Here is a 24,672-nt window from a genome sequence, read left to right as displayed (position 1 = left end):
ACAATTATAAAGAATGTGATGGATAATGCCCATTCATATAATAGGGGTTAGGCAATTAAGCATTTGAATTATTGTAGGCGAAATGAGGTGTAGGCGAAATGAGGGCAAGCCCTAAATTCACTACTGTCCTACTGTCGTGTAGCCACAATGGCTAGACCGGACCCTCGTGGAATGGTTCCTGCCACAAAAGTCCAGCAAACGAACACTAATTAAGACGGGCACAAGGTCGTTGTTTTTATGGTCTGGTGAACAGTGGTCAATGTCCGCTCAACTCAAGTCAAGATTCACATCTCATTGTTTTGATTTATCTAACTATTCATTTGATATATTTTCCAACTTCAACTGAAACCCGGTCCCGTGGTACACGCATGGCACACGCGTGTGCAACGAGTAACCCACGCGTTCTCGACCCGTGTGCAACCCGTTGAGCACCCGTGTCACATGCGTGTAACGCATGGGGAATGAACTTTTAGGCAATAGTGTATGATACAAATGGGATCTACAAATGATGAAAGGAGATATTATTTTTTATTGAATGATAATTGATGCCATATCCATTTATTTTTCTGCACCACGTGTAATGAAATAAAAAGATAAATAACAATAACACATATTAATCAGGTTTCTGTACACATGGGTGACTATAGTTTTACGCCGCTTTTAGAAATAGTCTAGCAATATCACGGCGGGGAACACCAGAAATGGGCTTCGGACATTGTACCAATGTCGGGAATCGAACCCGGGTCGTCGGCGTGACGAGCGAACGTTTTAACCACTAGGCTACAAGTCCGCCCCTCTGTACACATGAAGGAAGTGATCTCTGTTGTTGAAGATCGAAATACAAAGACGCAAATCTATCAAAAATAATTCCCAAAAATTAAAATCAGGAAGACGTTCAGCAATTATGATCAATTTACGTTTTTGTTACGGTTTGTGGAATGTCTTCATGTTTTGTCGTCAGACGCCACGTGCTTTAATGCACCCCGCCTTCTGATTTATTTCTAAAACCTAACGAGGGACGGGGATTAGACTAAATATGAAAATTGATAGACAACTGTCTGACAGACCCAAGATCGACTTGCACCATATCGCGTGACTTTCATTGATTCAACAACGTGCATCGTTTTGCAAGAGATGTATTGTCACTCTCAGAACTCCGTGTGGCCCCTGGTCTTCGTGGCAGAAATTCATTGCCCTCCCTGGGGCATACGCACTATGTTATCAAGTTCTTATAATTAAATTTTCGTTGTGTTCATTGAAATTCCGGCATTTTGATTAGCTGAATTGGTCACGTGTCATGCATTCATTTCCCAATGAATGTAAAACATTAAGCCACGCCCACCGAGGCGCACTACTTTTAGTACTGCGGAATGTCGGGGAATCCAAATATTACAGTCGAGGGAAATCCCTTTCTGGTCACGTGTATCGTCATGCACAGGTCATTTAGCGACTTTCATGCATATTCATGATCTGTTGTGTCCAACGTGCGGGCGTGCATTACTACTGTAACTCAGTCCCCAAGAGGAATATTTTGTCTCTTACAAAGTGGTACATGTATAGTTTACGTTTTATTGTAGCTGATCATATTCAATATCAGCTTCCTATTTCAATACACCCGTTATCTCTGCAGATGCAGTCCGACGAAAAGGATGCGACAGCTACCTTTATTGCCGGGGACCTGGATCACCTGGAACCGGAAAAGAAGGGTCGCGAAGAGGGTCGTGAACAATGGAGCCGAAAGATGGACTTTGTGTTGTCGCTGATCGGTTATGCTGTGGGCGTCGGGAACTTGTGGAGATTTCCTTACTTGTGTCTCAGGAATGGCGGGGGTAGGACGTGTTGTCATACATTGAACAGGGCTTAAATGTGGTTCAAACGATGTGCATTCGAGAAATCCTCTGGGTCTGTTGATTCCAGAAGTGGAATCAACGAGGCCAGAGTTCGAGTAGTTGTGTCAGTTTTACTTGTACATAGTTCACGTCCAGAATGACAAGTTAGTTTCAAGGTCAGAATCAACTGCAAGAGCTATAGCGGGCGTCATCATAATGAGTTAAATATATGTGAAGTACATAAGTACACGTATACATGTAGCTATATAAGTGCTTCAATCTTGAACGCGACATTAAACCCAGTTTCACCTCACCTCACATGTATATGCCTATGCGGCCGTCTATTATCATATTATGTAACAAGAAACAAACTTTTCACATAAATGGGCGGTACATTCCGGGAAGAAAACACTTCCTTTCCTAGCTTTGCAACGTCGTGTAATTAATGATCCTTGGGAACATTGCATGTAGGGAGTCTCCACCTCTTCCAATTTCCATCTCGTCTAAGTTTCCGCAGTTCGATGTGACGTCCCGTATGATTGCCAGATACCTGATCATGGGTTCGAATCCCGCTTGTCCCTGATTATGTTTCGGGATTTCGAACATCATACCGGTGTACGTCTGAGAACTGCAATCTTTTCCGACTTGACTACAATACAGTTGGCGTTAAACCAAACTCATTGTTTTTCTCTCTTTGCAGGAGCATTTCTTATTCCATTCTTCACATTCCTTCTTCTGGCCGGAATTCCATTATTCTACCTGGAGGTATGTCTTGGACAGTTCTCGGGAACAAGCTCGCTCTTCGTTTGGAAATTATGCCCTCTGTTTAAAGGTAGCAGTTCAACCAACTATCTTCCTTTAATTAGTGTACAATGTATGCATTAAGGTATATATCCAACACCTATTACTCGCCCGTTGACGATACCACTGTTTAACAACAAATAAGTTGGCATTACACAGTGTTTAATAACAAAGCGCGTGATCATGTACTGCTGGAACTAGTTTCATTGATAAATATTGAAAACTTCCAACAGCCTTGGGCTTATTCAATGATATTGTGTGTTGAGATGATAGAGGAGAGGAGCTTATGCAAACCCGATGACCCCAGCAACCCTGCTGCTAGGCTGACGTCATATGGCATTGTTTCGCCAGTGTATCTTGCAACACAATTTCTCAAATGACGTCCTAGACCGTTGTATTGTATTGAATAACTACGTGTGAAGTATTATTCTGTTAAATTCAATCATTATGCCGTTGATCGCGTAGATGTCTGGCTATTTGCACACTACAGTAAAACTTAAAAACAAAATATTATGAAGGGTTAGTAATAAATAAAAAATAAAAAACTCGCTCTTGTGTAATACCAATTTCGCTCGTCGAATACAAGAACTATTCACTTATTTCATAAAATGGTATTACACGGGAGCTCGTCTGATATTCTATATTTCTCTTCGTATGATGTCCATATATACATGTACTTGCGGCCCCAAGCCGTATCAGGATCTGCTGATCGAGGATTGTATTGTTAAAAGCGCTGACTTTGTCTATGCATGTCATCGTATCCCAATTGCGTAGATCGACGCTCATGATGTCAATCACTGTATTATCTGGTCCAGACTCGAATATTAACAGACCGCAGTTATATAGCTGGAATATTGTGCGGCGTGACACAACAAACAAACATGCAAGCAATGGAATGACCCTCATCCTTGGTGTGTGTGTTGTATTGTAGGTGTGGGATACGGCATGGTAATAGTCTCAGGGATGGCGTGCATCTACTATAATGCTGTCATCACGTGGGTCATATACTATTTGGTCAACTCCTTCCGGTCGGAACTACCCTGGAGCCGATGCGGTCATTGGTGGAACACGCCGACCTGTATAGATACCCGAATGATGTCACACAACACCACAGATGGACTGACGGTTAATACGTCATTAGTAACGCAGAACTGTTCAACCAACCCTGTGTGCAACATGACAGAGGCACAACGGCTTTATGGGTCGAATTACAGTCTCCTCAACAATTCCATTTTCAACATGACAGCGGAGAGGGGTAAAACGGCGGCGGAAGAATTTTGGCAGTAAGTATATATGACGTGTCCGTACTGTTGATTCCAGAAGAGTGATTTCTCTGAATCGTTGAACCATGGTTGATATATAATTTCTCCATATGTTTGAATAGTGACCTATTGTTGCGTCCGTTTAACTTCATAAAATACACATTCAAAATGGCCATTGACTTCCTGGCTCAGAATACATTGCAACAACGTCATTATTCTTTTTAAAATAATATAATTGTTTTTTGTATATTATTATATTATTCACAGCACAGTGGTCAAGTTGTCTGAGGCAACGAACCCATTGAGATTCCGGGTGGAAATATCGGCCCAAAGCAATCTATGCTTGTCGTAAGTGGCGACTAAATGGACCAGGTGGTCAAGCGGTGACTTGGTTGATGCATGCCATCGTTTCCCAAATGCGTGGTTCGATGTCAAGATGATTTAAGGACCGCCGTCATGTTGCTGGAATATATCTGCGATGTTAAACAACAAACAAACAGTCACTGGCAATTATTTAAAGTCTTCCTTGGTGGACTGAGATGCTGTTGGAGTCATTTCACTGCACACGGACATTCCGGGACAATCAGCATACCATGAGTCCATTTTTTTTATAGATTTATAAACCGGAGGCAAAAATATTTGTCTTCCGTATTTTCTGGAGATTTGTCCCCAAAATGCCGCCATTCACTGTGCAGTTGCCAATGTTAGCCGATCGTGGATTCGAATCCCAGACGCCGATGATTACGATCCAAGGGTTGTCACAATCACACCCTGCTTGCGGGTTTAATCCAAGTGGTATACCTCCAGCAGCAGCAATTTTCCCATCCCGAGGCAAGCGTGTCCACTAGCCTATATCAAAGCCTAGTTTCTACCCTTCCCACATCAAGGCCACGTTTCCTGGCTCCATCCTGGCGCCACCTCGCGTAGATCACGAGTTGTGTCCCTTGTAATTAAAACGCAATGTCCAATCAGATCACTGTTCTTATTTCGTATAGCTTCACAAAGATGACGACTACCATAGGCGACGACTTGGTCAATCAAATAACGAAATCATTCGCGATTTCATCCCTGACACAAAACATAGGCATTCGTCTTTCGATGAAAAAGACGTGTCAACAAAGACAGGAAGCGGTAAATCATTTTCATAAGAAGATGTACCCGTCGTGGATGTTGATTTTGTGAAACGTTCTTTCAAATGTGCGATAGTCCAATGATATTTTGCATAGAAAAGTGGCAAGGGTGGAAACAAGACTTAGATAAAAAGGCAAGTGAACGCTCTTGCCTGGGTAAGATGCCATCTGGCTGTTCGATACTGATAGTTAGGCACCAACAACTTCGACTATTGTTTGGCCAATGGTTCCTCGCAACTTGTAAACGTCTACCTTACCAATTCGTAAACACTTTAGATGGCTCGAGTATTGAAGAGTGTTAACAACGTTAGCGTCTTGATTTTACTGTACAGATACAACGTGTTGAGAAAGTCTTCCGGCTTGGAGGACTTAGGGAGTCTCCAGTTGCACTCCGCCCTGTGTCTTCTGGCAGCCTGGTCCCTCGTGGTCCTCTGTCTCTTCAGAGGGGTTAAGTCCCTAGGCAAGGTGAGAAGAAAGGCTTGAGTGTTTAAGTGGATGAGTGAGTGAGTGAAGGTGTCCGAGATGAGTGAATGTTCGGGCGACTGGATGAGTGGGTGGGTTGATGGATTTGGACGGGTGAGTTAGACAGTGCGGATGGTTAGGAGAGGATACGTGAGTGAGTGGGCGGGTGGATGGATGAGTGAGTGGGTGGGTGGGTTGATGGATTTGGGCGGTTGGGTGAGTGAATGAGTGCGGTTGAAAGGGAGGTTTGATGAGTGAGTTGTTGGTAGGACATGGACGGGTGATTGAGTGAGTACGGGTAGTTCGGAGGTGGGTGCGTGAGTGAGTGAGTGAGTGGGCGGGTGAATGGATGATCGGGTGGGTTGATGGATTTGGGGCGGTCTGGTGAGTGAGTGGGTGGTGGAAGTGTGTCTCAGATAGTGAATAAGCGAGTGGGGGGATGAGTGGATGGATGGATGGATAGATGGATAAGTAAGTTAGGGACTTTAACGTCAGCTCGGCATTGCAGTCATTCGAGACGAACACAACTTTTTGGAAATTCAACATCATAATGACCATACATTCATCAACAACAAACTCTACAATACTTTTATTGAGAAAATTTCCACTATGCTCCATCCAGCCGACACTACGTGATATGACTGCACTATTGTTCAAAGGGCTTTAAACCAAACTCTCAAAATTCATTCAGAAGTATTCGGAGATGCGACTTTTAAACCGTTCTTGTATACACTGATTGTGGTTTAAATTCCAGATTTCCCTAATTAATGCTATGCTAGATCTTCATCTATTCAGACCGACACGCCATGATGTAACTGATAATATGCAGGTCCAAACATATTCGTATTTCAGGTTGTGTACGTGACTGCCCTCCTGCCGTATGTGTTGCTGACAATCTTCCTTATCCGGGGCGCCATGTTGCCGGGCGCCATTGACGGCATCAAGTTCTATGTCACGCCCGACTTTTCCAAGTTGAAACATTTTAGTGTAAGTTTCCATTAAGCTTCTACAGCAAAGAAACGATTCTCAGTACCAGGCTGAAGCCTCCAGAGTGGACTGGCGTTTAGGTTGTTCTTTTTAATGGTGACGTCAGCCGATTGAAACGTTTATCGAATTCCGTGTTGCAAGTATGAACATTGTACAATTGTGCGAGGGCTATGAGACACGTTCTGGATCACGCCGTGATGTAACTGGAATACTGTTAAAATCGGCGTTAAACCCAACTCACTCACTCACACGCTCTAAGCCTCGCATAGAAGTAGTTAAGTGAGAGTGAAATGTTTTGTTGTTGGACATCACAAAATGTCCTTGAGGTTGATCCATAAATACTGGAGTCATTTGATCAATTTGTGTTGTTGAACAAGTTAGCAAAACAAGCTGGGGTCTGTGAAAATGGACAAACTTGAAGAACGTGCATTCTTTGTTGACATTTCAAAATGCTGACTAAACACCCAAGTGAAATACAGTGCCCTTGTACTATTTTGACAGCTAAAACTGTGTTTCAGGTTTGGATAGAAGCTTGTATTCAGGTGTTTTATTCGCTGGGTCCTGCTTGGGGAGGTCTCATCACCATGTCCAGTTTCAACAAGTTCGATAACAACTGTTTCAGGTGAACACTGTATGGTTAGAAATTAACGTACATGCAGACATATTACATTGCCCATACTTGAAGAATATTTATATATACAACTTCGGCCAATGGTAAACCCTTTTTATATAAATGTTTAAATGATATGCACTTTAAATGAATGATTAGAGTTTTACGCCGCCTCGAGCAATGTTTCATTCACATTACGACGTGAAGACACCGGAAATGGTCTTCACACATTGTACCTATTTGGGGAATCGAACTCTTAACACTGTTAGTACTGATATGTAAGTAACAAAATATGAAGTAAAATCTTTGTGCCTCTAGTAAGTGCTATTATATATGTTCTTTTGTCCTCAGCAAGTGCTGATGTATACATTTTTTTGCCTTCATTAAATAAGTAGTGATATATATCCTTTTGCTTTAAGTTAGTAAGTTAGTAAGTAGTGTGGGGAGGGGCAGGGGTGGCCCAGTCGTCCAAGGCGCCGCAATTCGCTGAGCACGCCACGCCAGAAACCTATGGTTGTGGGTTCGAATCCCGGTTCGCCCCGATTATGTTTCCAGGTATGTCAGCACCATACCCGTGTTCGTGGGTTTCACCGAAGTGGTAAACGTCTAAGACCTGCATCACTTCCGTCTTTGCTCCCACATTAAGCTGACACGCCGTGATATAACTGGAATACTGTTAGAAGCAGCGTTGAACACAACTCACTCACTCACTAGTAAGTATTGATATATAATATATTCTTCTGTTCACAGGGATGCCGTAATTGCGACCCTGGCGGACGGTATGACTAGTTTTTATGGCGGATTTGTCATCTTCGCAGTCGTCGGATATATGGCTAAAGAATCAAATCTACCTATCACAGAGGTTGCAACCCAAGGTCAGTGTCTTGTAGAGATTTTGTGGAGACAGAATCAGGTCCTTTTGCATTTACTACCATACAATCCTTAAGTCACGTAATCTGTATCGTCTATTTCTGTATATACAGGAAAAGCATACGAGTGGTGTTCATTAAAGATTTCCCCTGACCCACTTCCGATGGACCTAGTGGAATGAAACTTGGCATAGGTATTAGTCTTTCTCCACATAGGAACCACCAAGAGTTACACACTTCTCCCATCGTTTTATGGAGACCTCGCTTGTAAAAACCCTCATTTTGCGTCTCAAACCAGGACTTGACTTCAGAAAAAAGTGTTTAATCATCTGTGAAACGTTTTCCCTTCAAAAATGACTTCATTGTTGGAAAGAGGTGGAAGTCAGATGGTGCAAGGTCAGAAGAGTAAGGAGGATGTGGAAGGATTTCATAGCAACAGGACCGCGCTTCTGTCTTGGCAACATGAGAGTTGTGTACTGGAGCATTGTCTTGCAGGAGACGGACACCCTTGGTCAGCATGCCACGCCTCTTAAGCTTGATAGCGTCCCGCAATTTCCACAGCAGTGAAGCATAATAAGCTCCTGTAATTGTGGTACCCTTTGCCAAGAAATCCATCATCACTACTCCGTGCTGGTCCCAAAAGACCGTGAGCATGACCTTGCCTGCAGAGGGTTGGACACGTGCCTTCTTTGTGGGTGGTGACTCCACATGCTTCCATTGCATCGACTGAACTTGAGTCTCAGGATCATAGTGATGGACCCATGTTTCATCCTGTGTGATAAGTCTGTCAAAAAAGTTTGCCTGGTTTTTTGGCACATGTCCAAAAGATCCTTTGAGCAATTGACTCGTTCCTGCTTTTGGAAAGGTGTGAGCAACCTGGGAATCCATCGTGCAGACACCTTATGCATGTTCAAATTGTCATGGATGATTTTTTCCACAGACCCTACACTGATCTTGACATCTTGTGCTAACTGGTGAACAGTTATACGTCGGTCTACCAAAATGACAGTCTCCGCTTGATGGATAGTGTCCTCATCAATGGCTACTTCCCCATAAGTTGCTTTCATTTTATCGAAAGTTTCTTTTGGTGTGCGACCTTTCAAATATAAAAACCTAATCACTGCTTCGTATTCTACTGGCTCCATTGTCACACCCTACTCGATCATAACACCTGTAAAAGTGGTAAGATTAATAGTTCGGTGCGTCAAATTCAGACATAACCGATAGATACATGTATCATTACACATGTGAAATTTCAACCAAATATGATAACCCTAAGTGGTTTAGGGGAAATCTTTAATGAACACCCCTGGTAGATCTGCAAAATGATATTCTTCCGGTGTTTCTTCAAATGTACTGCAATGGTCAACGCAAAATAAATGTCCTTTCATTCCAGGTCCAGGACTTGCCTTGGTTGCCTACCCAGAAGCCATAACACGACTTCCGTTTCCGCAAATATGGGCAGTGTTGTTTTTCTTTATGCTGCTCCTCCTCGGGCTAGACAGTCAGGTCAGACACATACGTACTCATATATACCCGTGTAATTTCTATTACCCGTAGTGACCCGCGAAGATCCGGGGTAGAATAGGTCTTCAGGAACCCATATTTCCCGTAAAAGCCGACTATGCTTGTCGTAAGAGTTGGTTGGCTGGTTGGTTTGTTGTTTAACGCCGCACTCAGCAATATTCCAGCTATATGACAGCGGTCTGCAAATTATCGAGTCTGGACCAGACAATCCAGTGATTGATATCATGAGCATAGATCCACGCAATTGGGATCGATGACATGCATCAACCAAGTCAGCGCGCCTGACCACCCGATCCCGTTAGTCGCCTTTTACGAATGTCGTAAGAGGCGACCAACGGGGTCGGACGATCCGGCTACCTGACGTGGTTGATGCATGTCATCGTATCCGTGGATCGATGCTCATGATGTCAATCACTGGATTGTCTGGTCTAGACTCGATTATTTACAGACCGCCACCATGAAGCTTGAATATTGCTGAGTGCCGCGTTAAACAACAAACAAACAATAGCTTTTTCACAAAAATACAGCTTAATAATCATCAGTTTAAAATTAAATCATGTTTTATTATATAAAACGGTTCTTTTTCAGTTTGGGATGTTCGAGACACTTGTTAGTGGCATATTGGACGCTTTTCCCAACAAACTGAGGAAGAAGAGGCTACTTGTGACTTCATCCCTGGCAGCAGTAAGCTACCTAGTAGCCCTTCCGATTGCTACTAATGTAAGTGCATTTAATTATTTATGCATGATAGTTCAAGGTTACAGAAACGACAGACGTTTTTTGCTTTCCCACTCTTTCATAAGAATCATAATTAAAGAAGTTAATAATCATTGCTTCAAGTGATTTACGAAAGCAGACTCAAATACCGTGGGGACGTTGCTTTAATTTGATACCTAGATCTACTGGTCATAGCTTAGCCTGTTTCAAGTAGCTCAGCACAGCGATGCCAAGCATATTGTACTCTTCGCTCCGAGAATAGCGCTGGGGTGGAGTTTAGGAAATTATAGAAGGCCATTTTGTATGGTCTCAAAAAGTAAGACATTGGTACTTCTGACAGACAATATGTGTGTAGATTGTTTTGTAACACAAATCAAGATAGATCTCCAAATGAAAATCCAATTGTCCGATCTCAACGCATATGACTTTTAGTTATTTGAAAATTTGATAAATGATAAGAATACACTGAGGAAATTATTATGCATCTATTGATCCTTCTTTGATGTCAGGGGCGGTCGGGTAGCCTTGTGGTTAAAGCGTTCGCTCGTCACGCCGAAGACCCGGGTTCGATTCCCGACATGGGTACAATGTGTGAAGCCCATTTCTGGTGTCCCCCGCCCGTGATATTGCTAGAATATTGCTAAAGGCGGCATAAAACAATACTCACTCACTCTTTGATGTCACCGATTGCCATCTCTGAAGCTCTGGATAATGATATGGCTACCACTTGACAGCAAGGCCGTGTTTTGTTTCAGGGTGGGATATATGTCTTCCAACTGTTAGACTGGTTCGTTGCAGCTTTCTGTGTTCTTCTGACATCATTCCTGGAGTGTCTCATCATTGGGTGGATATATGGTATGTACTAGTGTTCCGTGGAGGCGTTAAATAGTGGCCCCTTTAAGATCCGGGTTAGAATAGGCCTTCAGCAACCCATGATTGCCGTAAAAGGCGATTATGTTTGTCGTAAGAGGTGACTGACGGGATCGGGTGGTCAGGCTCGCTGACCTGGTTGATGCATGTCATCGTATCCCAATTGCGTGGATCGATGCTCATGATGTTAATCACTGGATTGACTGGTCCAGACTCTAGGATTTACCGACCGCTGTCATATAGCTGGAATATTACTGAGCGCAGCGTTTAACAACAAACAAACATGATTACCCTCCCTTGGAGGTCCGGATACTGTAACAGGGTAATAAAAGGTTTTGGAAATGGGATTCCTCTAGACTAGTACTAAAATAACAGAATGTTGTTTATTATAATTAAAGGAAGAGTGTGTTTTTGTGAAAAACGTTGACTACTAATTTCTTCTCTTATTTTCCAATTTAATTCATTTCCAGTTTTTTAGTTCTTCGATACTGTTTAGAAAAACATAAACATGTTCACAAGGTAATGAGTCTGTTGAATGTTCTATTCTGTGAGATCTGTCAATTTGCTACTAATTTATTGCTTTCTCCATGTTCAGTCAATACAATAAATTAATGTTCAATAAAAATAAGCTATTGCTGGGTGTGGGTCATTGTCCCTCATTTGATAGGGAACCATCTGTGCAGGGACTCCATGATACATTATGCATGACAAAGGAATTCAATTAAAAAAATCTTTGGTTCTTTTCATGGAGTACAGATAGGCAACAACATAATGGAACAATAAAGTCTTTGCGTGGGATCGTATCGGCATTAACGTCATGTAAGGGGGTTTCAGCCACATGTGTTTGGGTAAAATTGGTCGTCGGTTAATAGCACTGAAAAAGAGGTCCTGAATATGAATAGAAATCGACATTAAAAAAATCCAAATATCATTCTGTTCCATCGATTATTCGAAACATCTAAATTAATAACCAAATCGTTGATTAAATAATTACCCCTAAAAAGAGAAAACTCCAAATGAAAACCACTGATTGCTACATACCAGACGCCATCCTCCGAGCACATACATGTACATTATAGGCAGGGACAGAGGGGGTATACCATTAATTACACCTTAAGCAATACACTGAGGACCAGGTGAATGACGACAACCACAGGTGATTGGGTTATGCTATGGGATTATGAGGACATAAAGCTGTGACATAAGTACATTTTGCATAATATTTAATTAGGATCCCTGAAAAAGAAGGGTAATTTATGTTTTGAGCACATGAAAATATATTTGCTTTGTACGTCACATTTGCTTTGAAACTTGTGTTTTTGCATTTGTGTCAACAGAACTTGACACGATGCCCTTACCACAGGATGTCATTGTTACGGCTTCGTCATGACGTGTTAAACGTCATTAGTTTGTTTAAACAACTGTATCACAACCGAAGTCTGAATACATAATGTGCAACAAATATTTGTATAATATGACATAACATAATATAATATGTTTTCCCTAAATGTAAACAGTTCTGGCAGTTATTATAGATTGAGTATTCTCTGGCGTTGACGTTTATAATTTATTACAAGACACGGCATGTTATCTAAATCAGTCTATCCTCTTGACAAACAATCTCTTTCAGGGTTTATTATCACACAGTTTTTCAAATTTATTAACTGAAACTTTTTAATCCAGGACTGAATTCTGTGATTCATTGTAAATTTAGATTTCTCTGGACAGTTACTTTGACGACCAATTATTCCGTCCCTTTGGCACGCCAGAAACCTATGATTGTGGGTTCGAATCCCGGTCCGCCCCGATTATGTTTCGAGGTTTGTCAGCACCATACCCGTTCTCGTGGGTTTCACCGAAGTGGTAAACGTCTGAGACCTGCATCACTTCCGTCTTTGCTCCCACCTTAAGCTGACACGCCGCGATATAACTGGAAATCTGTTAAAAGCGGCGTTAAACCCAACTCACACTCAATTATTCCGACACGTTTCATTGTATAGTGAATATGCTCAAGGTTTACATCGCATGAGCAATATTTCAGTTTATAGCGACGACATTATATAGTATGTGTTAGTATTGTTACAAATGAGCTTTAATATGGTTAAATATTGTATGTTATATTGTACGACATAGGTTTCTACAGGTTATGATCACATCTATGTAATATCTTCTTATGTGAGGTTAAATGGAGTTTAACGTCGCGTCCAAGATTATTCGCTTATATACATGTAGCGACGTGCATGCACGTGTGTGTGTGTGTGTGTGTGTGTGTGTGTGTGTGTTACCCCACTCAGACACAGTATACGGACTCCGAGCCGACCAGTCCTTGTTATAGCCCCTTAATGCCGAACGCCAGGCAGGGAAACAACAAGTACCATATTTTGGAATGACGCGGCCGGGGATCGAACATCTCCCCGGATGGACGCTCTACCACTAGACCACGGAGGCGGTCTGTTTTTAGAGAGTAATATGTTGGATTAAATGTTTTGGTATAAAAACACATATTTTCATCTCTATGGTTGGACCAGATACTTTTAGTCGAATATTTTTAGTATTTTAATGGGCAGAATTTGGTAGAGTGTTCAGGGTAATATTTGTCATGTAAACTCTTCACGTCATTTTAACATAGACATTTTGTCAACGTTCATGCGCATACTGAACCTATGCTGCCAAGTAGATCTATTTTTATGAAAGAAGATGTGTGGCTGATGAACAAGCTAGAGGAAGGCCAACATGCCTCTTCGCCGTTGAAAGTGAGGATGTTTCAGTTTGTCATGTGGAAACCGTACTAGTTGCCACTTAATTATGTACATAATTTACACTATATTAACTATAACTGACAACAAGTGAAATGTCCTCTTTTACCGGGGACCCGAGGTAGAATAGGTCTTCAGCAACCCATGCTTGCCGTAAAAGGCGACTGTTCTTGTAGGAGGCGACTAACAGGATCGGGCGGTCAGGCTCGCTGACTTGGTTGATGCATGTCATCGTATCCCAATGGCGGGGATCGATGCTCAAATTGTCAATCACTGGATTGTTTGGTCCAGATACGATTATTTACAGACCGCCGTCATATAGCTGGAATATTACTGAGTGCGGCGTTAAACAACAAACAAACGTATACCCATGTGAGAATGGCCAAACGAATACGTATATTCTTTAATTAATCAGTTTGTTTATATTCAATACGAGCCAGTTTGTAATTGAAAACTTTACACCCTTGCACCTCTACAAGGAGCGAACGTTTTACGGTAAAAATCGGGGAAGCTATTTTCTGTGGTATGGAAACAACTTATTGTTGTGTATACAGCACATTAATGCAAATGTGTTAAGATGATGTGTCATTCTGCAATCAGTACGATGTTCTGGTATATACATACACTTAGAAGTAGACAGATGTGAACGATGATAACGATAGAGAGATAAATAAACGCAGGTCGGGTTAGTATTATTTCCTTTATTACAGTTAATAGCTAATTATAAGTTGCCATTTTTTTAAACAGATGAAAAAGATGTTGGTGTAGAAAGAGATTTGCCTTTGACACTTTAACCGTGATGCAATCGCGTTCTATTACTCAATGCAACCCAAAGGGAACAGTAAATAAGATGCCAATTTACTAGTTATTGCTTTATTTATCATATCAATAATTCTTTAATTTATACCAAAAAAATTAACTTATATCACAAATGTGAATTTATCATATTATGAAATATTTATTGTGAAATGGCAACTCTGTCCCCAAAAGGGTTTAGATGTATGATCAGTTTCACATATTCCCTTTTCAAATGTGTATGTCGTTGGTTGCAGGGGTTGAGAGATTCGGCAGGGACATCGAGATGATGCTAGGGAGACCTCCATCATTACCCATGAAGCTGTGTTGGTGTTTTGTTACACCCGCACTGATGTTGGTAAGTGACATTTTCATAAGGGACCGTGGCTGGGATTATATATTGCTATTTATCTTTTAATGTTGACCATATGGTTAGGGACAACAGTATGTGAACAAGTCCTCACATGCAGCAATAATTGAAGTACTCAGCATGCTTGTCTACCATTGGTGTAACGGAATCCTCCCTAACACAAAAGCAGATGTACGTAGGGGTAATGGGTAGCCTGGTTGTTAAAGCCTTTGCTCTCCGCGCAGAAGACTGGGTTCGATTCCCCACATGGGTACAATGTGTGAAGACCATTTCTTGTGTCTCCTGCAGTAATGATAATGATAGTACAAAAAGGCGCTAAACAATACTCATTCACTCACCAATATATCTACATGTATGTGGTATATTCTTCTTTGACAGGTTGCGCTCGTCTTCACAATATACACCTACAAGATGCCTACCTACGATGGCTACATCTACCCAGTATACGCCAGGGGTATTGGATTCGTCATCTCAGTACTTCCGGTCATTCCCATCCCGGTATTCATGGTCTGGGAGCTGGTCAAGGCTGAGGGGTCATTTTTAGAGGTACAATAATAAACATAAGTATGATTTTATTCTCCGAAATAGCTGGACAAAATGTCATTACAAGTTCAGGACAGTTATAAAGTCACACTTTGTTTTAGTTGGGAATTCAACTGCCGGAACCGATAAGCCACAATAGTTTTTGTGTTTTTTTCATATTTTCATATTTCGTATATTTCTATGTACCCAGTATCCTTTGTGGATATGGGACATAAAACGATTCAACTACAAAAACATTAACTCTCTATGGAATGTATATAGTCTGTGACGACAACAAACCGTTTAAAGGATTTTTAAAAAAGGACAAAGTTTCCCTGACATGTAAGTTATAGATGAACATTAAACTCATTATACACTTGCACTTCAAGCAAGTTTGTTCCCACTTGACAATATTATGACAAATGACAAAATATTTTGAGCTTGGCATCCTTTTGATTTGATGTTGATCAACCTGAGCTTAATGGCAGAAAACATCAGTCAAACGATTACACTAATTTATTTGCAAAAGTGTGGCTTATCGTAAATGACCCCTTTTTACGAGCAATATACCATAAGCTTGAGCTTATTCCATCTCCATCTCTCAACTACTTAGGCACACTGAAGCATTTTATTATATTGTCACGGAAAATTGCTAAAAAAAATTATGCTGTTTTTATTTATTTGTTTTCGGGATGATAAAGTGTCATCTGATCTTAAAACGGTGTAAAACCCATCTTTGGTCCAGTTTATCGAATCTCCATTCTGAAAGGAAAAATACCCTTGACTTATTCCGCACCGTAGCCTTCCTCAGTTAGTGGCATTACCATCTCATGTTTTCTTACCAGTAACCTCCCACATCATGTCTCTTGCTCAAGGGTGTAATTTCAGAGAAGGGCTGTTTTGTAGCATCGAGTATTTCGAATACTCCAAACGAAGCCATGTTGGAGAATATGTTCAAGGCATCTATCTTTACAGAATGAGGGGGCACGGGGGGCACGGGTGGCCCAGTCGTCTAAGGCGCCGCGATTTGCTGTGCAGAGTTGCGTCCCTTGGGCACGCCAGAAACCTATGATTGTGGGTTCGAATCCCGGTTCGCCCCGATTATGTTTCGAGGTTCGACAGCACCATACCCGTGCTCGTGGGTTTCACCGAAGTGGTAAACGTCTGAGACCTGCATCACTTCGGGCTTTCCTCCCACATTAAGCTGACACGCCGTGATATAACTGGAAATCTGTTAAAAGCGGCGTTAAACCCAACTCACTCACTCTTTACAGAATGGCGATAAAATACCCTGGACAGTCTAGGATGCGTAAACCATTCTTATTTACTATCTGTGTCCTTTCAGCGGCTGAAGCATACCCTCCGTCCAGCTGCTGACTGGGGCCCAGCGAGGAAGGAGCATAGTGACGAATATCGCAGAACAGCAGGGGAATATAACGCAATGCCCCTCGCCACCTGGGTAGCCAATAAGTTCTCGAGGAGTGTTTGATGTTGTGACAGGTAGCGTGCAAGGTTGTGCGCTTCAGCCGTATGTCTTATGCTTAGAACCATGACAATCCAATTAAAATCAGACCTTTTAATCCGATACGATTACCTTCTGCATGAAGATCTGAGGTTACATTCATTGGAGGTCTAATCATTCAACCACTTAGCGTCGTGCCTTCTAAATTATCATTAGTATTGACACGAGCATATCTGATTTTGTACCTCTATAACGAATAAAATAGAGGACAACCCGAATAAAATAATCCCGCGCTTCTGTATTGCTGTGCTAATATATACATCCTGTTGTCTGTTAGCGCACTATCATCTACACCCGAAATGGTTGCTCGGAGGATATATTTATAAGATGCAAATATTAAAGCCGAATTGGTTTTGAAAACGACATCTGATTCGCTCGAGAACTGACGCGTCCTTCATTTTGATTGGTCGGTGAAAGTTCGCTTAGGGTTCACTGGACGCGACCTTCCATCAAGGTATCGTATCGGAGCAAAATATCTTATTGTAGTGAGACTAATAGTCGTGACATTGTGTACATTAAAGTTATTTGTTTTTCATTCGTTGAGTTCTGTTGCGCATGTTGTCGGGTTTTTTAATTTATTGTAAACGGTTTGCAAATCACCGAATATACATGATGTGTAGTTCCTTGCTGAGCACTTGGAGATCTTCATGGAGTACGGATATTTTGGTTTAGATCCACGCAGTATTAACGACATTACGTTCTATTTACATGTATGTTCAAGGATCGTTACGATCACAATGTTAGATATGTGGCATCGTGATTTCGTTGTTCTTAGGTGAACTGATGCTACTGTTTGATGATCGGCGTATGAGTGTGTGCGTGCCTGGGTTCCTGTGAAGGGGGGGGGGGGGGGGGGGGGGGGGGATTTGTTTTAAACAAATGCTTTGTTCCACAAACCTCTGGCGAATATGTTTTTGTTCAGCTCACCTGACTTTACGTCATTAGTCTTTGTTGTATGAAAGAAACAAAATGAAACGAATACCAAACCTCCGAAGATCATATGCATACGTTGCGGAGATTATTATTAAAATGGTATTGTTCTATTCGTGAATGTTTATCTTATTCCATTCGAACAGTGAGTTTGGTCTCTTGAGTTGTTGGGGCATGGGTTGGCCTAGTGGTTAAAGCGTTCGCTCGTCATGCCGAAGGCCCGGGTTCCATTCCCCACATGGGTGCAATGTGTGAAGCTGGAATGTAAAAGCGGCGTAAACCCATACTCACTCACTCACTCACTCCAATGTTATTCTCCACCAGGCTGTATGATACGTCCATGTTGACTCTCGGGTGTCACATCCCGTTACTCCGTGTAATCCCGTTACTCCGTGTAATCCCGTTACTCAGGAATCTGTGGATCCGCAAAGTTCTCCTGCTGATTGTGTTCTTGAGAGTCTTGATAATGAACAAGTATATGAACAAGAATTTACCCATGATTCCAAAGGCCGTTTACATATCACGCATAACGGTACCGTGTGGATTCCACTGTACACAAATGGGAATATTTATGAATATGTGTACCGTACCCTCCTCACAAGAATTACCCTGAACACTTCAATATATTTAGCTATTTCTGAAGCCCATTGTGTTGGTAAAGGGTGCATGCGTTCCATAGTCCGTCTTTTTTTAAGCTGCTGTAGGTCTCCTACAAATAATATTGTTGCTGAGAATAATACACTACTTGAAGACATAATATGTCTGAGAAATCGGATTGGCAAAATCAAAATGTGGGAATTTTGCCACGAGTGCTGATACCGTTCAACAATGGTCAAATAGTAAATTCCCCTCCAGTGACTTTCCCACCTGAACTAGAAATGAGAGAAACCAGTGAAACTGCCTCACCTGTCTCATATTCATATGTTTTCATAAATTAGACTTACAAGAAACTATTCACAAGACTGTGTGACCAGGACAGAATTTGATGACGCCAACTTTCCAGTGGTCAATTTTCGTAAACCAAACTATGTTTGTCGTAAGAGGCGACTAACTGGATCGGGTGGTCAGTCTCGCTGACTTGGTTGATTCATGTCATCGATCCCAATTCCATGGTTCGATGCTCATGATGTTAATCACTGGATTGTCTGGTCAAGACTCGATTATTCACAGACCGCCGTCATTTAGCTGGAATATTGCTGAGTACGTCGTTTAACAACTAACAATAAAACGTAAACCAAGGGACTAACGTCTTATCTCTGAGTAACCTTTCAGAAAGTGTTATTCGTCATGATCATATCGTTGTGTGAATTTAAAATGAATTTAATAACGTACAGTAATTGTTGGGTATAATTTGGAAATATATCTGGAATTGTATAACTGTGATTATTAATATATATTTCTGTAAACGCGAATGGTGTGGTGTTCTGGAAATTCATAGTATTCTTTCATGAAGTCGTTTGTATATCATCTGATGTTGATGTAATAAAGCAAATGTTGTTATGCAAAATCTAAGTCTGGTGTGAACAGTGACAATATATACTCCGCAAAAATAAGTAAAAGATCACCCGATTCGTTCATATTACTATAGTTAATTTATAATGCAGCTTAACTATAGTAATACGAAAGAATCGGGTGCTTTTTTAACTTCTTTTGAGTAGTTTATATCATCTGGAAGTATGGATTACCAGGTGGTCCAAGGCGTTGAAATTCATTATATACAAAATTACGCCCCTCCGTTAAATCGTGGTATCGTTTAAGACGACGAAGCTTCATGATCCATGCAATCCATTCTGTATCCTTTGTGATGAATACAAAACCACTGTCAAGCATGTCCTGTTTGACTGTATTGCAAGGGAATAATACTTCAGGGTGATTATATTTTTAATAGAAGTTCACATTTAATTCTTGGATTTTTAAAAGAAATAAAATTGATTAATATAATACATTTTAATGTTCAAAGTGGTTTCTCATAACTGTAATATATAATTATTGACTCAGATTGTTAGCGGCCGTGCCCTCGATGGGGGTTGAAGTAGCGTCAAATTATTGTCTCCCAAAGAGTGTATCAGAAATCTATGTCATTCAAAGCAAATCTGTATCTACCATTATCTTATACGTAGAATATGTGTCGTGTTAATGTTTGGCTAAAATTGCATACAATCGCCAGCGACTGAAAGGATGGGGTTAATCCTACTTGAGAACCGCGCATGATGTAGAAGTATCGTAAGCCCCTACGGTCAACAGTATTATATGGTGGTCAAACTTTGGCTGCTGACGATCTGTGGCCCGGTCTTATGATGCATTGTTATGTACAGTGATGTAATTGTATGGTTCCATGCTAGTTTTAGATATCAATCTGTGATAAATCTAGTTAGTTTACTGTCCGTGGTTGACAGGCTTTGTAGTTTAAAATTAATGTATTTATTTACAGACTTTGAAAGTCACGATATTACTTAAATACTGCCGATGTGACTTTAAAATTTAACTCACTCACTCATGATCCATGCAGAATGAATCGTAATTTTGTATACTACAAACACCCTTATTATCTCAAACGGTTAATTTGAAAACATACTTACACCGTTCATTCACAGTAAAACAAAGTTCTTAGTTGGGTAATATGTACACCAGACCAAAGCTTCCTGTGATCATATTCTTATTTAATGTATTTTTTTTAGGACATAACTTCTGTCTTTTTCTTGAAGGGCACTGGTGCTTATTTTACATGGGCTAAATGAAGTTCTTATGCTTTTTAATTTGCCTTTTAAAAGTGTTTTTTTTTTATTATACTGGAATTTATACCAATTCAAAATTTCAAATTAAATACCGAGAAAGTTTTGTGTCCACATTATATGAACAAATTTCGTGTTATTTGAATTTCCGATGTAAAGTTGACTTCAATATCCACAAATAGGAATCACATTGGTCTTTTGGATATGTGTCCATAATTAACTGAAATATGTATAACCGTATTCATGTTAAGTACTCAGTAAACTCATAGTGAGTGAGTGAGTGAGTATGGTTTTACGCCGCTTTTAGCAATATTCCAGCAATATCACGGCGGGGGACACCAGAAATGGGCTTCACACATTGTACCCATGTCGGGATTCGAACCAGGGTAGTCGGCGTGACGAGCGAACGCTTTAACCACTAGGCTACCCGACCTACCCGACCTAGATTTAAAATAGATTTCGAAAATAACACGTTGCTCCAAATACGAGGGCTGGTCAAAAAGTTCTAAGCCTAACAAACAAAACAAACAATTGTGAAAGTGTTTTTAAAGCTATTTTTCAACCTTATCTCCCTGCTCTTCGATACACTTTTCATATGGATAGGGAAGTTTTTCAATTGACCCGTGAAGATCCGGGGTAGAATAGGTCTTCAGCAATACATGCTTGCCGTAAAATGCGACTATGCTTGTCGTAAGAGGCGACCAACGGGATCGGGTGGTCAGGCTCGCTGATTGGTTCATGCATGTCATCGATCCCAATGGCGTGGATCGATGCTCATGATAGGATATCTGGATTGTCTAGTCAAGACTCGATTACTTACAGATCGCCGTCATATAGCTGGAATATTGCTGAGTGCGGCGTTAAACAATAAACCAACCAACCAACTAACCAACCAATTCCACTCAGGAAGAGGTTTTCTTAAGCCACCCTGAAATAACCATCTGAAATTCACGGCAGCTTTGAGGGCACCCTTGTCGTCATAGCGCTTTCCACTAAGGTGTTCTTTCAGTTTAGGAAACAGGTGGAAATCACTTGTTGTCAGGTCTAGCGAGTATGGAGGGTGAGAAAGCTCTCCCAACCCTTTGCAAGTCGAGAGATGTGGGGAGAGGCATTGTCATGAAGTGGGAGAATTCCAGCAGGCAGCATTCATCGCCGCTTTTTTTTTGATAGATTCTCCCAGGCGACACTTTAATCTGACTCCGAGCTGACCAGTGCTTGTTTTGATCTCCCGTCATGCCGAGCACCAGGGAGGGTAACAACAAGTACCATATTTTACGTCTTGAAGCGTATGACGGGGAGGATCGACCTTCCGCTCCTTGTCATCACGTTTTTGTTTGTTTGTTGTTTAATGCCGCACTCAGCAATATTCCAGCTATATGACGGAGGTCTGTAAATAATCAAGTCTGGACCAGACAATCCAGTGATTGACATCATGAGCATCGATCTACGCAATTGGGATAGGATGGCATGCAACAACCAATTCCATGACATGCATCACCCAAGTCCGCGAGCCTGACCACCCGATCCCGTTTGTCGCCTCTCACGACAAGCATAGTCACCTGTTACGGCAAACACGGGTTTTACTGAAGACCCATTTTAACCCGGATCTACACGAGCCCCGTCATCAAATAAAGTCACCGATATGCATATATCACATAACGAAGCAAACCCCAATCATGCACTGTATGTAGGAACATAGAACGCTTTTGAATAATGTAGACATTTAGTACACACCCAAGAAGGGACACTGTATCGTTGTCGCATTGTCGCCCTTGAATAAACAAACAAAAATTAACCATAGCGCGAAAATGCGACAACGCGACGTTTTTGCGATTTGTCGCATTGCCGCGGTTTGGTTAATTTTGTCACTTTTTGCTTGTAAGGGTGACAGTGCGACAACGGGACATGTCCCTTCTAGGATTCCATACATTACAGTGTTGTAATTACATTTCAGCATTTGATTTTAACGTGGGGGAAAGCCCATAGCGGCGCATTTGCTGCTTTGGGGAAACCCACGATCAGAAATATGTTGCTTAGGAACAGTGTATAGACCAGAGCGAGCGAGGAAGCAACTACACACGGTAATCTGCTGCCGAATTTACCGCCTCCTAGGTGCAGTGGATATATACCTATGCCCAGCGAGCGGAAGGTCGGCCTGCTGCGTTATACCAAGAGACGTTATAAAATTGTACTTGTAGTTGCCATGCCTGCCGCTCGGCATTAAGGTGATAAAACAAGGACTTGTCGGCTGTGTATTATATCCATGTTAAACTACCAAATGGTATCTCAGGGGCCTTGGATTTAAAAAAATGGCGCGCCTTTGTGTGCTAAGGAGCCGCAATTCGCTGTGTAGAGTTGCGTCACGCCAGAAACCTATGATTGTTGGTTCGAATTCCGGTTCGCCCCGATTATGTTCATAGTTCGTCAGCATCATGCCCGTGCTCGTGAGTTTCACTAAAGAGGTAAACGTCTAAGACCTGCATCACTGCGTTCTTTCCTCCCACTTTAAGCTGACCAGCCGGGATATGATCGGAATACTGTTAAAAGCGTATAAAAGTCCGGACAAGTACAATCAGACACACACATTCGCTGCATGCTTTGTGTGTTTGTTTGTTGTTTTACATCGCACTCCTCAGTATTCCAGCTATATGACGACGGTCTGTAAATAATCGAATCTTGTCCAGACAATCCAGTGATTGACATCGTGAGCATCGATCTACGCAATTGGGATACGATGACATGCATCAACCAAGTCAGGGGGCAGTTTGGCAGGCTAGTGGTTAAAGCGTTCGCTCGTCACGCTGAAGGCCCGGGGTCCATTCCCCACATGTGTTCAATCTGCGAAGCCCATTTTCGGTGTACCCTGCCGTGATATTGCTGGAATATTGCTGAAAACGGCGTTAAATCCAACTCTCTCACTCACCCACGCACTCACTCACTCACTCACTCACTCACTCGATTCGCTTTAGTTGCCTTTAGTTATGACAAGATGGTTTGCTGAATACTTATTCTAACTCGTATCTTCATGATCAGTACTTCAGCACTTCATGTAGTACTTACAAAAGAGAAATCAGTACTCTCAGTATCAATGTTGAGTGGTTTAGGTTTTACGCCACTTTTGGTAATGTTTTCGCAATATCACGTCGGTGGACACCAGAAATTTGCTTTACACATTGTGTTTATGTCGGGAATGGAACACAGGCCATCGGCGTGACCTCCGAACGCTTTAGCCATTAGACTACCACACCGTGTCTCAGTCCAGCGTGCACCCGACGGCGTTTTGTGGGGTTACCTGATATAAAAAGCAACCTTCAGAAATGCAATTGCATTGTTGTAACTTTTCAGCACGTGTACCGAAACATGTCTTATCCGAGATAAGATGACACGGCAGTAATATAGTCTCTATAGAGTTAGCTTGGGTTCGAAGTCCACAGCTACGTTTTTCACCTCCACATGCCCGCGTTGTCTGTTGGGTCAAGACACTTCGACTTTGCCTGGTATGACTTGAGTTCCCCGGCTCTGATTGATGACATCACGTTCTTGGCTGTGACACACACGTAGAAACAATTGATATTGTTTTCTCAGAACATTTGCAGACTATCAGTTACATTGTTCTGTTCCTGGCAATCACCTTCATGTCATGTGCACCAGACACCCTATTTTACTTACAAGCTCCGTCACGTCACACTGAATAATACCGTCTACTTTTGCCCCAACCCTCGAGGTGAATGAACCTGGCAGTGTTGCTGGATGTTACTTGTTGTTGATGGCAGTGATACTCAGTGTTGTTGAATGTTGCTTGGTGTTGCTTGTTGTTACTGACAGTGTTACTAAGTGTTGTTGAATGTTGCTGAGTGTTGCTTGTTGTTTCTGACAGTGTTACTAAGTGTTGTTGAATGTTGCTGAGTGTTGCTTGTTGTTACTTACAGTGTTACACAATCCTGTTGAATGTTGCTGGATGTTACTTGCTGTTGCTGGCAG

General features: G+C 41.7%; 1 protein-coding gene across 2 annotated transcripts in view; it reads left to right on the top strand.

Annotated features, from left to right (window-relative positions):
- The window catches only part of LOC139449592 (sodium- and chloride-dependent glycine transporter 1-like), a 35,908-nt gene extending 18,046 nt beyond the window's left edge, over positions 1-17,862 (top strand). For both annotated transcript variants that reach the window (XM_071231060.1, XM_071231069.1), the window contains exons 2-14: positions 1,631-1,829; positions 2,530-2,661; positions 3,562-3,913; positions 5,355-5,487; positions 6,337-6,471; positions 6,990-7,093; positions 7,832-7,956; positions 9,347-9,459; positions 10,066-10,197; positions 10,950-11,049; positions 14,873-14,973; positions 15,364-15,531; positions 16,853-17,862. In XM_071231060.1, the coding sequence (XP_071087161.1) occupies positions 1,631-1,829; positions 2,530-2,661; positions 3,562-3,913; positions 5,355-5,487; positions 6,337-6,471; positions 6,990-7,093; positions 7,832-7,956; positions 9,347-9,459; positions 10,066-10,197; positions 10,950-11,049; positions 14,873-14,973; positions 15,364-15,531; positions 16,853-16,996 (1,938 nt within the window). In that variant the 3' untranslated portion in view covers positions 16,997-17,862. The remainder of the gene's footprint in view (positions 1-1,630; positions 1,830-2,529; positions 2,662-3,561; positions 3,914-5,354; positions 5,488-6,336; positions 6,472-6,989; positions 7,094-7,831; positions 7,957-9,346; positions 9,460-10,065; positions 10,198-10,949; positions 11,050-14,872; positions 14,974-15,363; positions 15,532-16,852) is intronic.
- Positions 17,863-24,672: the final 6,810 nt, after the last annotated feature.

The sequence above is a fragment of the Haliotis cracherodii genome, unplaced genomic scaffold (assembly GCF_022045235.1).
Source record: "Haliotis cracherodii isolate W230 unplaced genomic scaffold, xgHalCrac1.p SCAF_10, whole genome shotgun sequence".
Taxonomy (NCBI): domain Eukaryota; kingdom Metazoa; phylum Mollusca; class Gastropoda; order Lepetellida; family Haliotidae; genus Haliotis; species Haliotis cracherodii.
This window is presented reverse-complemented; position numbering and strand designations above follow the sequence as displayed.